The sequence below is a fragment of the Apium graveolens genome, chromosome 2 (genome assembly GCF_009905375.1).
Source record: "Apium graveolens cultivar Ventura chromosome 2, ASM990537v1, whole genome shotgun sequence".
NCBI classification, from domain to species: Eukaryota; Viridiplantae; Streptophyta; class Magnoliopsida; order Apiales; family Apiaceae; genus Apium; species Apium graveolens.
In genome coordinates, this window is record NC_133648.1 from 250,011,768 (window position 1) to 250,029,747 (window position 17,980).

At 34.4% G+C, this 17,980-nt stretch overlaps 1 protein-coding gene across 1 annotated transcript in view; it reads left to right on the top strand.

Annotated features, from left to right (window-relative positions):
- The window catches only part of LOC141699764 (uncharacterized), a 56,807-nt gene extending 38,827 nt beyond the window's left edge, over positions 1-17,980 (top strand). Inside the window, exons 2-4 of the mRNA XM_074503605.1 lie at positions 15,789-15,853; positions 15,958-16,098; positions 17,796-17,980. Of these exons, the coding sequence (XP_074359706.1) occupies positions 15,789-15,853; positions 15,958-16,098; positions 17,796-17,980 (391 nt within the window). The remainder of the gene's footprint in view (positions 1-15,788; positions 15,854-15,957; positions 16,099-17,795) is intronic.

A 17,980-nucleotide genomic window follows, 5' to 3' on the forward strand; every position in this document is an offset into this window, starting at 1 on the left:
GGGGATTTAAATACTCGCTCAAAACCTGGGGGATCCGGCTCTGTGGTGTATTTTACATTCGCAACGTGGTTGCTGTTTTGAGAAAATAATTTGATTACTTGCCCAACGTTCGGGAAGTAAGTCCATCTAATTGAGTCGGCATAAGCGACAGGCCGGGGTACGGTCTATCAAAGTGTAAGTTGTTGGGTGGCAGTCCATCAACGCGTAAGAGGCCGGGTGGCGGTCCAGCACAAGGTCCTTATGTGGCCAGGGTGATGACCGGTGGGGGATTCATCCATCTATTAGTAGAAAAGGTTACTTATTGGTATCTTTGCCTGATCAGCAAGATATCAGGTTTATGCCAAGGTTTTCTCCTTTCCAAATTCATTGGATATTGCAACTCTGTTTATAATTTTCATAACAGAGGTTTTCAAGGAGTGTATGAAATATATATATATATATAGGTATGTATATATATATATCAGGACTTAATGAAGTATCTCGTAACTTCATTATTTATAATGATATTTCAAAGATTGAATCTATTCAAGTCATATCTTGTAGTCTCATCAGTGTGATGAACTTTTGAAACTAATTATAACTTGAACGGTGGTAGTTCAAGTAGTATTCGGAAAAGATATAAGTATATTGGAGTATCTTGTAACTTCATCTTTTAAACTTATATCTAGTTAATGATTATCTTATGCATGACAAAGATTTTCAGAAAAACGTTGAGACAAGGTTGGATATATGAGATCACCTTGCAACTATATTTTTATACAGTTATAAACTGGAACTCTGTGTATATTATACATGTCAGAGAATTTCAAAGATTGTGAAAAGTATATATGTACATATACTGACTATTTTGCGACTTGGTCGCGTTAAGATATCAGCTTGGTTCATTTCTTCTTGACCAAGACTTTCATGAGTACTATGAGAATGCTCATATATTGTTAATCATTATACATATTATTTTGGTGGGCTTGTTGCTCACCCTTGCTTTCTTCTTTCATCACACAACAACAGATAGAAAAGATGAACATGACCAAGCTCCCAATTCGCGAGCGGATAGGAAACGTTCCGCAGTTTCCTATAGGCGTTGATGTCGCTGTAGCTGAGGTGGGAACTACCAATAGGCTAGGATTTCAACTTTTGATGTACCAGACTTATGTATCTTTATTAAATGTAATAATGTCAAAAAAATGTAAATCTATTCAGAAACCCTTTTAAGGTGTAATGGCATAGAATTTTGGAATAAAATGACTCGTGTTATTTTTGGATATTCATCTCTGAGACTATAACTTGTGGTGTGTGTGTTTATTGTGGGGTCACAGTACAGAGTAGTTGATTATTTATTAAGATTGGGTGTTATTAAGGGAAATGGAACTCGTGACGACCCGGATCCCCGACCCCGGATTTGGGGGTGTTACAGATGCTATTGAGCTTGTTCAAGACAAGCAACATGCCCAACTGGATGAGGTCTTACAAAATCAAGCTGCTCAACAGACTCAGTTAAATGAGATCCAATCTTCAGTGGAACTCCTTCTTTCTCTACTCCTGACAGATGATGCCAAAATGGGGGAGAAGGTAGTTAAGTCCAAATGCTCAATTAGCAAGGCACTGGAGAAAAAGGATGATTCTGAAGATGACCAGGGAAACCCTAGCAAGGGTAAAGGTCAAAGTCAAGCAAGTTAGCAGAATTCCTATTCAGAAAGTACCTGATAGTAAGATTTCTGATAAATCTACTATTCAGAGGAGTGATAAGGAAGGAAAGAAGACTTCAGCTATAGATCAAACTTTGTTGCTCACAAGTTCTGAAATTGAAGATCAAGTTCTGACAGCAAGTTCTGATAATCAAATTCTGATGACAAAGTCTGATGTTCTCATTCAAGGTGGAAGTCAAGACTCGAAGAAATTCATGCAAACCTTAAAGTTCAGGGGAAAGAAGGCAACCTTCTTTTACAAGGATCCTAAGATTCAAGCCTTAGATGAGGAACTTGCAAAGAGACTGTTCCTTAAGGATAATCCAGGAGTGGATTTAGAGGAACTTAGAAAAGAAGAAGCAAGATTTAATGTTGAAAAGTCAAAACTACAGCCTAAACCTTCTAATACAAAAAAGCCTCCCAAACCTAAGGAGAAAGGTATAGTAATAAGAGAAAGATCTGCCACAGAGATTCCTAGATCAAGGACTAGATCTCAAACTACTACTGATCCCAAAGACAAGGGAAAAGGAAAAGTTGGGGAGACAGTCAAGAAACAGAAGATGAAGATTTCTCAAATTCTGATGGATCCTGTGTGCAAGATGGTTCAAGTCTTTGATGATACTGCTTCTGAAGATGAAACAGTTGAAACTCTGAAGAGAAAGAGGATGACAGAAGAATCTAAGACAACCTCTGACATAGCTCAAGTTATTCAGAGTGAAGATATTTCAGAACAGCAAGCTACAGATGAAACTGCAAATCCTGACCAATTCATCAAGATATCAACCTCTGACACTGCTCAAGTTGACATAGACAGCTTAACACTTGATCAGAAAAAGAAGCTGCTATGGAACAAAGCTACTCCAGTGGAACCTAAGACCAATCTAATGCTGAATCAGCTTGGATCTTTTGGGTTTAGACCTAAACAAGCTAAAGACAAGTCTGGATTAGGTTCTGACAAAGAAAAGAGACAAACAGGAGTAGAAGTTACTCTCAGAGATCCTTTCATTTTGACAGACAAACCATATGAAGAAATCAAACAAAAGCACCTTGACAAAGTGCTGTCTGCTCAAATTGTCATGGATACTCATGATGAATCATAAGTTAAAGAAAAATTAATCCTGTTTCTCAATGATGGCAAAACTTACAGACTAGCAGATTCTGATGTGCTAAAGAAGTATGTCAAAGAGCTTCAACATATTCACTACCTTCTGGAAGTAAAATCTGATGTTACAAGAAGATGGTCATATTACATTTTGAAGGCTATAAGAGATCTTCTAAGAATTTTTGGTGCAAAAGCTTCTGAATACATTCCAAAAATTACTGAAAATGATGGAAGGGAAGTTTCTATAAAGAAGAAGTCTGCCAAGATTGAAGTAATTCTGAAGGGAAAGTGTCTATGCTACAATGAAGACTCTTCACATCCCAGAGTTATCAGACTTGGATATGGGCTTGAAAGAACATCAATTCCTGCACTCAGAGCAGCCATTTATCAGATGTTGGATTTTTAACGCAGCGGGGGCATGGCAAAACACTTTTACACATATAAAATCCAAATAAAAGCATACAAATCATGAATAAAAATTCGAGGGATCGAATCTAACCTTTAAAATAATTCGGAGACAACGATCAGAGATCCTTAGCAGTTGCTCATCAAGTGTGAAGCACTCCACCGGTATCCACCAAGAAAACGATGTTAAGGAGGAGGAAGGAGGTGGAGAGAATTGGGTTTTCCAAACTTTTTGGGTTTTTGGGGTTCTTGTGTTCTAATAAAAATAGGGTCTATAATAGTGTATTTATAGGCAAAATTTCCAGCTGAAATTTTCCCATAAATATTATTATTATTATCCCATTTATTATTTTCATTAATAATTAAAACACCTTTTAATTATTAATCCTTTTTCTAAACACTTTAGAAATAATTCTCTCTCTTGATTTAATTTCCAAAAATTAAATCCTTAATTAATAATATTAAGAACTTTTCTTAATTAATTTATAATCAATTAAATCTCATTTAATCAATTATTAAATTTTCCAATTAATTATTTATTTCACAAATAAATAATTATTAGCCATTATTAATTAATTCCTCCTCCATAAAATCATTCTCTTTTTATGGTGTGACCCTGTAGGTTCAATATTAAGCCGGTAGTAGAAATAAATAATAATAAAACTATTTTATCATTATTTATATAAATTCTCTAATTTATTAAATATGATTAATTAATTAATCACATTTATTCTACATCGTGCGGGATACTTCTCAGCATATCGCGACTATCCGGATAATATGAATTCACTGCTTAGAATACCAAGAACCTATTCAGTGAATAGTTACCGTACAATAAACTCCTTCTACCCTACAATGTCCCGATTAAATACAAGGCATGGATCTCGTGTCAAGCCTATCTAATTCAATCACTTGCTTACCATTTACTATGCGTAGTTCTATGCAAATTAGAAACTCCTTTCTAATTTCATTCACTCTGGCCAGAGATTCCTGAACTAGCATAAGTGGATCAGCCTTGAACATTCGCTTCCTTCACTGGAAGGGGTAGATCCTTTATTGATCGTACACTATCTTCGTGTACAAATTCCTATACCCAGTAGAGCCCTAATAATTGTCCATGGAGACTAAGAACTAAACCAAAGCATAGTTCAGTGTACACAAGATGACTATGATGACCTCAAGTCTAAGGATACTTGTACAACTATCACTATGTGAACAACTGCTGACACGTGAGTGAAATCCATCAGTTGTTCAGCTGTGCGAGTCATGTTCAGTGAACTTATTCTATAATAAGCACCTACATACTAGCTATAGTGTCACCACACAAATGTCTATGAGAACAAACATCCTTCATAATGAAGCAAGCATAGTATGTACCGATCTTTGCAGATTATTAATTACCAGTTAGTAATCCTATGACCAGGAACTATTTAAGTTTAGAGTTATCATCTTTTAGGTCTCACTATTATGATCTCATTATAATCCATAAAAAGCTTTACTCTAAACTATGGTATATCTTATTTAAACACTTAAATAGATAGAGCCCGTAATAAAAACAAAACAAGTCTTTTATTAATATCAATGAAATCAAAACAAATTACATAAAAAGTTATCCCTAAATCCTAATACATGATTGGACTTAGGACATATTCCTTTCAATCTCCCACTTGTACTAAAGCCAATCACTCTGGTATCTAATACCCATCTTGTCTTTATGACGATCAAAGTGACTTTCATAAAGTAGCTTTGTGAGTGGGTCTGCTATGTTGTTATGTGTGTCAACTCTAATTCAATACAATATAAGAAATGTTACCGCGCTCCCACGAACCCTTTTGTAGACGCATGGTTCATCTACGTTTTTGATAAAATCAAACTCTTTGATTGTCTCATCAAAACGGATATTCCATCTTTCGAGAAGCTTGCTTTAAACCACATATGGTTCGCAGTAGCTTATACACTAGGTTTTTATTTCCCTTGGAAAGAAAACTATCTGGCTATATGCCAGATCTCATAGTCGTAGTAAGCGGCAATCACAAGCAAAATCTGAACTGATTTTAACAGGGCTACAGGTAAAAGGTTTCATCAAAGTCAATCCATTGCCTTTGTTTGAATCCTTTTGCCACAAGCCTGGCCTTATAGGTCTCCACCTGGCCATCTGCTATAATCTATCTTTTGTATACCGTATACATAGATTCCATTCTGGATTTCATGGCACTATGCCATTTCTCTGAGTCAACACTACTCATAGCCTCATTATAGGTCACAGGGTCATCATAATCAATGATAGACAACTCGTTGTCATTCTCAATGACAAGGCCATATTACCTCTCAGGTTGGTGAGACACTCTCCCTGACCTACGAATGGGCTGTTTCACAGAAGGGTGTTTCCACTTGATCCGTAGTAGTTTGTGCTTCTTGAACTTCATCAAGTTCAATTTTGCTCCCACTGTTTCCTTCAAGGATAAACTCCTTTTCCAAGAAGGTAGCATGTCTGGAGACAAACACCCGATGATCAGTGCAAAAGTAATACCCTAATAGTCTCTTTAGGATATCCCACAAAACTACATTTTACGGATTGATATTCCAGCTTATCTGGGTCAACTTACTTGACATAAGCTGGACATCCCCAAATCTTAATGTGTTTAAGACTCGGTTTCCTTACTTTCCATATCTCATACGGAGTTTGAGGAACAGATTTTGGAAGGCACCATATTCAGTAAATATGCTGAGGTTTCCAATGCATAACCCTATAGGAATACTGAAAGATTTGCATAGCTCATCATGGACCGAACTATGTCTAACAAAGTTCGATTTCTCCTTTCAGATACCAATCCGGAGGAGTCCACTGGGAGACTATACCATTTACTTTGAGATAATCTAGAAACATTCCATTAAAGTATTCACCACCTCGATCTGATCGAAGAGTTATAATACTATGTTTGGTTGCTTCTCCACTTCATACTTATATTCTTTGAACTTTTCAAAGAACTCAGACTTGTGTTTCATCTAACACATATCCGAATCCAGATCTATCATCTATGAAAGTAATGAAGTATGAAAATCCACCCATGGCTTGCTTATACATTGGTCCACATACATCTGTGTGTACCATTCCTAGCAAATTTGAAGTCCTCTCTCCATGTCTACTAAATGGAGACTGCAGTGCCACTATAAAGTGAGATTTTTATCATCCCTTTACTTTTATTAGTTTGTTCAATCTGAAGTAAATTATGTCACATTTATACAGACCATTATTTAAAGTACCACGTCCATAAAGAATATTATCTCTAAGAATAGAACATTCATTATTCTCAATAATAAATGAAAATCCAGCCAAGTCTAACATGGGAATAATATTCCTCACAATCGAGGGAACAAAATAACAATTATTTAAAAATAATAGTCTTGCCCGTAGGCATATGTAAATGAAATGATTCTACATCTTCAGCAGCAACTCTTGCTCCATTTCCCATCAGTAGAATCACATCCTCTTCCTCAAGAGTCCTACTTCTCCTTGGTCCCTGCAACAAATTGCAGATTTGAGAACCACAGGCGGTATCTAATACCCAAGTAGAAATTTGATTTAATGACATATTCACTTCTATCATGAACATACCTGAATCAGAAGCGGTAGTCTCACTACCCTTCTTCTTCTTCAATTCTGCAAGGTAAACCTTATAGTTCCTCTTCCAGTGCCCCACCTTGTTACAGTGAAAGCAAACAACTTTGCTCTTGGGGTCTTCAGCTTTTGGTGGAATCGGCGTTTTCTCACCTACTTTCTTCTTCTTGGAAGGGTTCGTCTTCCTTTTCTTAGGATTGGGACCTTCACCAATTAGAAGAACAGAACTCTTCTTAGGGGGAAAATTCGATTCCGCAGTCTTCAACATGTTGTGGAGTTCAGGCAGGCTGACATCCAACTTATTCATGTGAAAGTTCACAACAAACTGCGAGAACGAACTCGGAAGCGATTGCAAGACCAAGTCTTGGCTCAGCTCCCCATCCATGGCAAAACCAAGTTGTCCAAGATGTTCAATCAAATTGATCATCTTAAGTACATGGTCATTCACAGATGATCCCTCAGACATCCTACAATCGAACAACTCCTTCGATATCTCATATCGAGCTGTCCTCCCCGCCACATCATACAACTCTTGTAGATGCATGAGGATAGCGTGAGCATCCATATGCTCATGTTGCTTCTGTAGCTCAATGTTCATGGAAGCTAGCATGATGCATTGAGCAACATTTACATCATCTATCCACTTACGATACACAACATGTTCATCATTATGTGCATCACTAGCAGGTTCAGTAGGCTTAGGTGAGTCAATCACGTATTCCAGCTTCTCAATCCTGAGAACAATTCTCAAGTTTCGAAGCCAGTCAGCATAATTAGGACCAGTCAATTTGTGAGCATCCAGTATGCTCCTGAGTGATAGTGCAGAAGACATAATGTATATTGTAAATCTGTAAATGATAAACACATAACAACACTTAGCAAATATTCAATTTCATTTTAAAACACTACATGAATCGGGTCTTTATTCATAAATGGCTCCCACTAGTTTATCTAATTTATTCAACCCCCTACATGAAAAATTAAGCATTCATAATGCTAGTGGGAATAGGGATCCTACATTCCATTACACGACCCCGGCTGTAGCACGAACCACCATGTAATGTTCAATAGGCAGACAACTCTTGTCAATTACATCTTATGTTATTCCCTAATCAAACTTTAGCCTCTTGAATAATTGAGTCTCGGCTGTAGCACGACAAACTCAATATTCTAAGTCAAGTCTAACCCAACATTCCGTACAGTTGAATCAGTCCCCAAAGGCCCACGGCTGTAGCACGTACCGACCTTTAGATTCGTATTCAATGTACACATCTCTATGTAATAGACAAGTATTTCTTATTTCGAAATCAAAGCCCTCGGCTGTAGCATGAACCGAAAATGATTCAAAAATAAGAACTACTTTCTATCATGTTGGAAGGCTATGACCGACACAAGCCCGTTGTATCATTGGCCAATTACTACTTGATATTATTTAATTTTAGAGGGATTATATTATGTTACAATTATAATCATATTATAAAGAAATTCTTCCTTTTAAATTAAATATTTCAAATCAATAATCAATAATCAGATGATTCTCAGATCGGGTGGAGCATTGTCAAGAGGCGTCACTTAATAATCCTTTCTTACAGATAGAAATCTGTTGTTGACATAATCATCCTTTCTCTCATATCGAAAATTCATATTCAATTACGTGTTTCATAAACACAAGAATCTCATGATTGTATTCGTAATATTATTATAAAGGTTATGAAACAATTTCACTATACTAGGTTGTCTAACAAACGCCTTATGTTCATTTAAGTTCACCTAAATCTATCATCGCATGATAAACTAAGCATATATCACATATATAAACATGAATAAATATCAAGGTAGGCATGTTATATCATCTAGCACATTTGTCTAAGCATTATACATCTCTATGTATCACATGAAGCATTTAAAAGCAACTAAAACAGTCAAAAACAGCTTTAAAACACTTCATGGAAATATAAACAGTTCAAAAACTTTTATATAAACTAAAATTGATCACTCCATTAGATCCGTCTCAGAAAAACGAATCCAACGGTATATTGCACGCCTAAAACGGAGTTACGAAACTCCCAGAAAATCAATTTTAATGTAAACAGTCGGGCTGTAACGCATTACAGGAACGCGTTACAAGCCCTGTAACGCATTCCGGTGATGCGTTACAATCCTTTTAACCAATTAAAAGGTGTAACGCATTCCGTGAATGCGCCACAGGTGTGTAACGCATTCCCGGAATGCGTTACACCCCCCCTTTTTTTTTTCTTTCTCAGCAGCCGCCGTTGCCTCGAAAAACGAGCCTGACATCTGACTTATTCTCTGTCTGCTTTTCTTTGCTTCCGTGCAACAACAGTAGAACCCTCACAGATTATGCAGACATGCAATACAAACATATACATATACTATATATACATATATTTACTTATTTAATTACGAATTTAATTACAAGAACTTCAAAAATTCATAATAAAAAATCTATACATCATAAAATTATGAAAAAAATACCCAGACGATCTACAACACTTGTAGAACCCAGATCAACATTCAAAATTATTCTGAGAAACGATTTCTTATCAAACAAAATTAATCCATAATATAACTTGTAAAAATCATAATTAATTTATACAAGCACATAAAATTCTGAAATTTTTACCACAGATCTATATGCATACAACCTATGCTCTGATACCATTGTTGGATTTTTAACGCAGCGGGGGCATGGCAAAACACTTTTACACATATAAAATCCAAATAAAAGCATACAGATCATGAATAAAAATTCGAGGGATCGAATCTAACCTTTAAAATAATTCGGAGACAACGATCAGAGATCCTTAGCAGTTGCTCCTCAAGTGTGAAGCACTCCACCGGTATCCACCAAGAAAACGATGTTAAGGAGGAGGAAGGAGGTGGAGAGAATTGGGTTTTCCAAACTTTTTGGGTTTTTGGGGTTCTTGTGTTCTAATAAAAATAGGGTCTATAATAGTGTATTTATAGGCAAAATTTTCAGCTGAAATTTTCCCATAAATATTATTATTATTATTATTATCCCATTTATTATTTTCATTAATAATTAAAACACCTTTTAATTATTAATCCTTTTTCTAAACACTTTAGAAATAATTCTCTCTCTTGATTTAATTTCCAAAAATTAAATCCTTAATTAATAATATTAAGAACTTTTCTTAATTAATTTATAATCAATTAAATCTCATTTAATCAATTATTAAATTTGCCAATTAATTATTTATTTCACAAATAAATAATTATTAGCCATTATTAATTAATTCCTCCTCCATAAAATCATTCTCTTTTTATGGTGTGACCCTGTAGGTTCAATATTAAGCCGGTAGTAGAAATAAATAATAATAAAACTATTCTATCATTATTTATATAAATTCTCTAATTTATTAAACATGATTAATTAATTAATCACATTTATTCTACATCGTGAGGGATACTTCTCAGCATATCGCGACTATCCGGATAATATGAATTCACTGCTTAGAATACCAAGAACCTATTCAGTGAATAGTTACCGTACAATAAACTCCTTCTACCCTACAATGTCCCGATTAAATACAAGGCATGGATCTCGTGTCAAGCCTATCTAATTCAATCACTTGCTTACCATTTACTATGCGTAGTTCTATGCAAATTAGAAACTCCTTTCTAATTTCATTCACTCTGGCCAGAGATTCCTGAACTAGCATAAGTGGATCAGCCTTGAACATTCGCTTCCTTCACTGGAAGGGGTAGATCCTTTATTGATCATACACTATCTTCGTGTACAAATTCCTATACCCAGTAGAGCCCTAATAATTGTCCCTGGAGACTAAGAACTAAACCAAAGCATAGTTTAGTGTACACAAGATGACTATGATGACCTCAAGTCTAAGGATACTTGTACAACTATCACTATGTGAACAACTGCTGACACGTGAGTGAACTCCATCAGTTGTTCAGCTGTGCGAGTCATGTTCAGTGAACTTATTCTATAATAAGCACCTACATACTAGCTATAGTGTCACCACACAAATGTCTATGAGAACAGACATCCTTCATAATGAAGCAAGCATAGTATGTACCGATCTTTGCGGATTATTAATTACCAGTTAGTAATCCTATGACCAGGAACTATTTAAGTTTAGAGTTATCATCTTTTAGGTCTCACTATTATGACCTCATCATAATCCATAAAAAGCTTTACTCTAAACTATGGTATATCTTATTTAAACACTTAAATAGATAGAGCCCGTAATAAAAACAAAACAAGTCTTTTATTAATATCAATGAAATCAAAACAGATTATATAAAAAATTATCCCTAAATCCTAATACATGATTGGACTTGGGACATATTCCTTTCATCAGATTGGTGATAATGAAGATGAAGAACTGATGCAAGTCAAAGCACAGTTAGTTGAAGTTCTGAGAAATGCTGAGAACAAGCTGGTAACAGACTTTACAAGGAATCACTATGGATTCAGATTGATCCAGTGATATTGGTAAAGCTACATGTACTGTAAGTTGTATTTAGCTGTTTAAAATAATATCTCATTGCATTTGTACTTAAATATTTTTGACATCATCAAATCTATTAACTTGTATATTTTTCATAATTTACAAGTTGGGGAAGATTGTTAGATTTATTTGTGATGTCATGTCTAATCTGATTTGTTTAGTTTCAGAACTTAGTATCAGAACTTAACTGGAAATCAGAACTTACTGAAGACAGGAAGTTATCAGAACTTAAGGAGTCAAAACTTATATCAGGACTTAAGTGCGGGTACACTTCAGATAAGGAAAGCAACTGATTTACAGGAGAGGATCTGGATTAAACAAGTAAAGATATGCATGAAGAATTGGATAGCTATAGGACTGAGATTGATGTATTCTAGGAAACAGAATCATTATCATATCAATTAGTAGTTATCTTGTAACTGTTTATTATATAAACACAGATTAGGGTTTACACTATAAGTGTTATCATTCACGAGAATATTATTCATTGTAACCCTAACAGCTCTTAGTGATATCATACATCACTGAGAGAGTAGATTAAACCTAATGTAACAGAGTTTGATATATTGAATAAACTTGTTTTCTGTTACATACTTGTGTTCGTAATCGAATTGATTGTAGATACTATATTCAACCCCCTTCTATAGTATCATTGAGGCCTAACAAACTATATGTACATACAATTTTTTTTACTGCTCGGTCTAAGGTTGGGTGGCTCCTCAGTGTAAGTGAGTTACGACCGCCATAAGACTTCATAAGCTCGGTCTAAGGTTGGGTGGCTTCTCAGTGTAAGTGAGTTACGACCTCCATCAGAGTTTGCCAACCATACTATACACACATATGTTCAATGGTTTATTAATTGTGCAATGGTCGAGATCCCTAAAGATATATACATTAATACCCATGTAGCGAGTGTTGGGTCAACAATCCCAAACCATAAAAGGCTTCAGGTTATTAGGCACAAAGTCCCCTCAAACTTAGTTACTCAAGTATTAATGAGCTCAACCTAGTCAATTATACCACATTTTTTAGCGTGTACTTTATTGCTACTATTCATAATATTTTTTTTCTTTTTTTGTGAAGACATATACACCCCATAACTTCCCAAACTTAAGCATTTACGTACTAAGCTCAAAAGAGAATAGTCAAAATTCTAATTATCAACAAGCGGCTACCCCTCAAGAAATAAACATATTTAAGTCTCAGTTTAAGAGCGTAATAATAGTGTGATAAGAAATAAGCTCTGCACAAATGAAACTACGCATGTAATATCTTTGATATGTGATCATAGCAAGACTTAGTCAAAAACAAGCTCCACAAAGTATCATCATAGATCACCAACTTGGACTACTACTAATTTGAGATCATGCTATGATACAAAATACAATGCAATGCAACTAGCATACAATGTCACTATATGATATAATGCAATCTATATGACTTTTTAATGTATAATACAACTACTGAAAACACATCCCCACACTTAAATGAGTCAATGTCTTCATGACATGCTAAATTAATAATTCTACAATATAAAAGAATGAAAGAAATACTCCCCTATGTATATGCTTAAAGTGTCTGCTCCATGTCCAGCTCGATTGAGTCTATGCAAACTCGTAGCGCTTTGTTAATGTAGTTATGTTGCATGAGCATGCTAATAAACTGCACGAGCATGCCAATCCAGTGCGTGATCATGGCAATGGCATGCATGACCATGCTAAACCCTTAAAAACAAGTCGTGGGTTTTTTTTTCCAGCTGCATGGTCATGTTGATGAAGTTACGTGAGCATGCTAAACCTGTAAAAATCAGCCGTGAGGTTCTTTACTGTTGCATGACCATGCCAAAATCTGCGTGATCATGCCAATCTCTGAAAAACAGGCCGAGATATATAATTGTGCTGCATGACCATGTTGGACACCCTGCATGATCATGTTGTTTCTCCATTCTTGTCCAAAATCATTCTAAATGCCTGAATCACTTCAAACAAACACATTAAAGCACCATGTGGGAGAAAAAACAAAAACAAAATTTAACTAATGTTATAATCTTGGGTTGCCTCCCAAGCAGCACTTCTTTAATGTCATTAGCTTGACGTGTACATACAACTAGCATCATCAATGTGGTGAAAAAGCAAATAAATACACATATCTACGAATCAGTATTAATATTATAATATGCAAATATATCTTAGATCCATAGAAATATAAGAGACTTTTTATGATCCATATTTTCTCAAGAGACTCAGAAAAATCAAAGTAGCTAGAAAAGTCGTCAGAATAATCATCATAAGTACGACTCATAAACTCCTCCCAAATTGGATCCCTAGATTCCAAAACAAGACTTCCAATTTCATCAATCTTAAATCCCTCCTCAATTTTAATTGGACACTCATCAATTTTTATCTCGTCTACCAATTTATTAAGCTTAACAACATTCTCTAAATTTGGTAGAATTTCAATTGCATCCAAATTATCATTATCATACATGGGACTCTCATTAACTAAATAAGTAGAATCATCAGACATAAAATTATCATCAATTGCTAAATAAGAATCATGGATCGTTGGAAAACTGACACAAGGAGGAACTTGAAGACAACCATCATGCATCACAAGTTAAACTTCCTTAATAAAGCTATTCCATTTAGAATTCTCCTCGTACCAACCTATTGATTCTACTTCACATGGAATATCACATTTATTAGCAATCTCAAAATTTGAGTCATCAAAGTGTTTAAGAAGTCCCAAAGAAAGTAAAGAAGGATTGGAATGACTCAAACTCTCATCAACACCATTGCATACATATGAATCATCATGGTATTGATTATCAAAAGAATATAAAAAATATGTGCTAGGAGGGTATGGAGCATAATATGAGTTGTAACAATCGAACGAGTTCACCTGATTATTAAAATCCTAAAAAGAATTAAAATCTTGATATCGTTCTTGATTGCTGATGAAATCTTGAGCATTATCCCATCCAAAATTGTTGTACATGTTGTCTTCCAAACTCAAAACTATACGCTTTCTACCTCAAAGAAACCTGTAGACACACCAAAAAAAAAACAAAAAGAAGGAAAAAAAACTATATACAAAGATAAAATCCAAACTGCAAGAAATAATTAACTCAAAATCAATAGTGCTACCTTCCCCGACAGCGGTGCCAATTTGTTGTGGTGTATTTTTAGAGTATCGTTCGCAGGGAAGGACTGATATCAACACCAATTCCAAGTCTTTTATTTCTTACAGTTCAGAAGTGTGGAGAATAATTTATGTGTGTGATTATCAACTAATTAAACTAATAAATAATTATAATTATATAATATATTTGAGAGAAAATAATTCAAAAGTAAGGGTTCTTCAATGGTTATCATGAATGTCTAATTTGTGTCCTTATTTTGTTAAAAACAATTCTTCTGATGTTTATAAAATCTTCTCCCAAGGTAGATTATAATGCCTACAACTATCCATTGAACGCCACTCCCACGGTCATACAAAGTACAATTATAGACTATTAAAATCAAGGATTATAAGTTTCACAATTCTCATATCAATTTCCCGATCTAATACTTAAATTGTGTCTATCATATCATGTACTAGAATTAAAACTCCTCTCCCGATTTGTTATAACTCCTAAAGATTCAATTAGAAGTTAGATACTCCTCTAATTGTATAAAGTGCTCAATGACAGATTAATAACAATAAGAAAATCACAATATAATCAAAAATATATTAAGCCAATTGAATACTACCCAACTCTTGGATAAAGGAATTAGCTACTCATGATAAGATAAACAAAATATATATTAAGAATGCAAACCATGAGTTTAAGAATTGATACACAAAGAATACAACTTTAAAGTTCCTTTAAAATCGGGATGAATCCCTTCACTCCTTCTTCCAATCTCCCTCTCAAGATGCTTCTATCCCTTCTCTCAAGAATTACAAAGTATCTCTATTCTATTCTCTAATACAATATGTTATGGTTCTCTCTATACAATATGTCTTAAACCTAATATATAATAAAGAGTTTTAATGCTTTCCAAGAAAATATAAATAATTTCCCAAAATAAATTGGATTATAATGTAAAATTTGTAGGCTGTCTTTCAGTCCTGATTATGGGCTTCTCCAGTTGGAATTTTGATGTTGGACCACTTCTAAACTGTAGATAATTCTTTAGTTTCACATGGCCTGTAAGATCGCCCAATTCTGATGTCTGGAACTCAAGTTACGACCCAAACAGTGATGTATGCGCGTGCAGCCCAATAAATCCGAATTTCCATATGATTTAAGTCCAAATAAGCCCAATTCCATCTAAAATTGAGAATTCTTTATTTCATGTCATAAAACAATAAACTCTAATTAATAATATCCAATTAATAATATAATATTATAAATATGAGAATAAAATCCTTTAAATAATTAGATAAGAGTTGTATAACAATATTGTGGACAACTTTAGTCATGGAGATGTCTCTGCAGCTGATGTGGGAAAGCGCATTGTGCTACCATCTAGCTTCACAGGAGGTAACATGTATATGCAACAAAATTACCAAGACTCGTTGGCTGTGTGCAAGGAATACATACATCCCGAGTTTTTGTGACATTCACTTGTAACCCGCAATGGGTAGAGATACAGCGTGCGCTTGCAGCTACAGGATGCGGAGATACATCTGCGCACACGGACATTGTTGCACGACTCTTCAAGTTAAAGCTCGTTACCATGATGTCAGGTTTTACAAAGAAAGATGTATTGGGCAGTGTCCTTGCAGGTACTCCAAATTTAAACCCCGAATGCTTGTAAAGTATTTATTCAGTTGATACCACTACGCTTTATACAGATACATTAGAATGATGGAGCCAGTTGTGGCATACAAAAAATAACTAAAAGAAAAAAAATCCCAATATATGTATATCTTTGAAGAATGAAACATATCTAAATTTGCATTACTTTCTTAATTTTTTGGAGTTTTAATTACAATATTAATTACCTGAAATGACATCATTTGCATAGTTGTATCATCTCTACAATTAATTTTTTTGTTATGGTAATGTTCTTTATAGGCATTTACAGGCCTTAACTTAGGGCCTCTCAGCAGCTAAAGACGGAACTTCAAGTTTGAATTCAAAAATGTATTCATCAAAATAGATGCGGGAAAAAAATCTAGAATAAATATTTTTGCCTACAAAATCCACATATTATAATGTAAGATGGTTAATTTCTAGGTGTATGAGGTGCATTAAGTTTTGGATATGTATTAAATCTTTAATTGTTTTTGGACAGCCTAGAATAGTCCACGCTTTATGGGCACATTCTTAACTTGAAAAGACTGCCCAATATTAATATTTCTCATATAAACTCGCCTAGCAGAAGTCTTATAGTACAACATTAGGATATAAAAAAGTGCCAACGATAATTCATTTTTGGCCATCCCCTCAGAGCACAGTTAACCAACGGCTTGCCTCACCCTAAGAATTTCATTTTTAATGTTTTTATTTTTTCCCTTCAGAGACCAAGTTAGGCAGCATCAGACATGCCACCATTCTACATAAATGACATAGTATAACTAATTACTTATCTTCAACAAATATGTGTTGTTGTGCTAAAATATAATGAAAATAATTAATAAAAAATAGTTGTTTAAAAAAGAATATTGGATATATGTGTTCGCATAATATATAACATAATTATATCAGCCAAACAATTTATATACATGGATCTTAGTGTTATATATTTTATTTAGCATGTCATATAGGCCTATTAAAAGCAGTATAATTAATATTACATATATATTATCTTTTACATGTTATATTATGCCTATATCAAATTTCATTTGCACTTTTAGTTTGATTATAAATAAAAGATATTATAGAATACATGACATTATACACTTTTGTGAAAGATAATGGCATCACACACCTTTTAAAAAAATAGCTGCATTAGTACTGTTTCTGCCTCAGGTTCTCAATACATGTAAATTAATCCTCTTATGTATAAGACTATTCCAGTTTTTAAAATTTTAATGCTCTAACGTCATTCAAACTATAATAAACCTCTCAAGGTTATTTAATTGTCTAAATGTTAGTCCTAAATGCTTGTGTTTGTTATAAACCTCTATGATAAAATGAAATAATTTTGTAATGAGAAGATGAACCTATACAAGAAAACCAAATATTTTGTAATGAGAAGAATTGGGTTTGGAATGATTTAAAAGTGGGGGTGGTTTGATGAATGCCTATAGACTCAACGGTGACCTTTGTAGCTCATATGTACATATTCAGCTGGACTGGAGTATTAAAATATATTCATTATTGTATAAGAATGCAAATCATTATCAATGCATGCATATATATTTTAATTATATATTCACACATCATGTCTAACAATGTACGAACATATGTGCGACTGTGTACACAATTGAATTTCAAAAACATGGGTTACCCCATGCCCATATTGTGCTCTGACTAGTTGATGGTGACAAGATACTGTCTACAGATGATATTGATTTCATTATTAGTGTTGAGCTCCCTGATAAGGAGGCTGACAATGTTGCATATCATACCGTCGCTCAATTCATGATGCACGAACCATGTGGAGCAGCAAATCCTAGGTGCCCATGTATGGCCAATGAAAAGTGCATAAATACTATATGA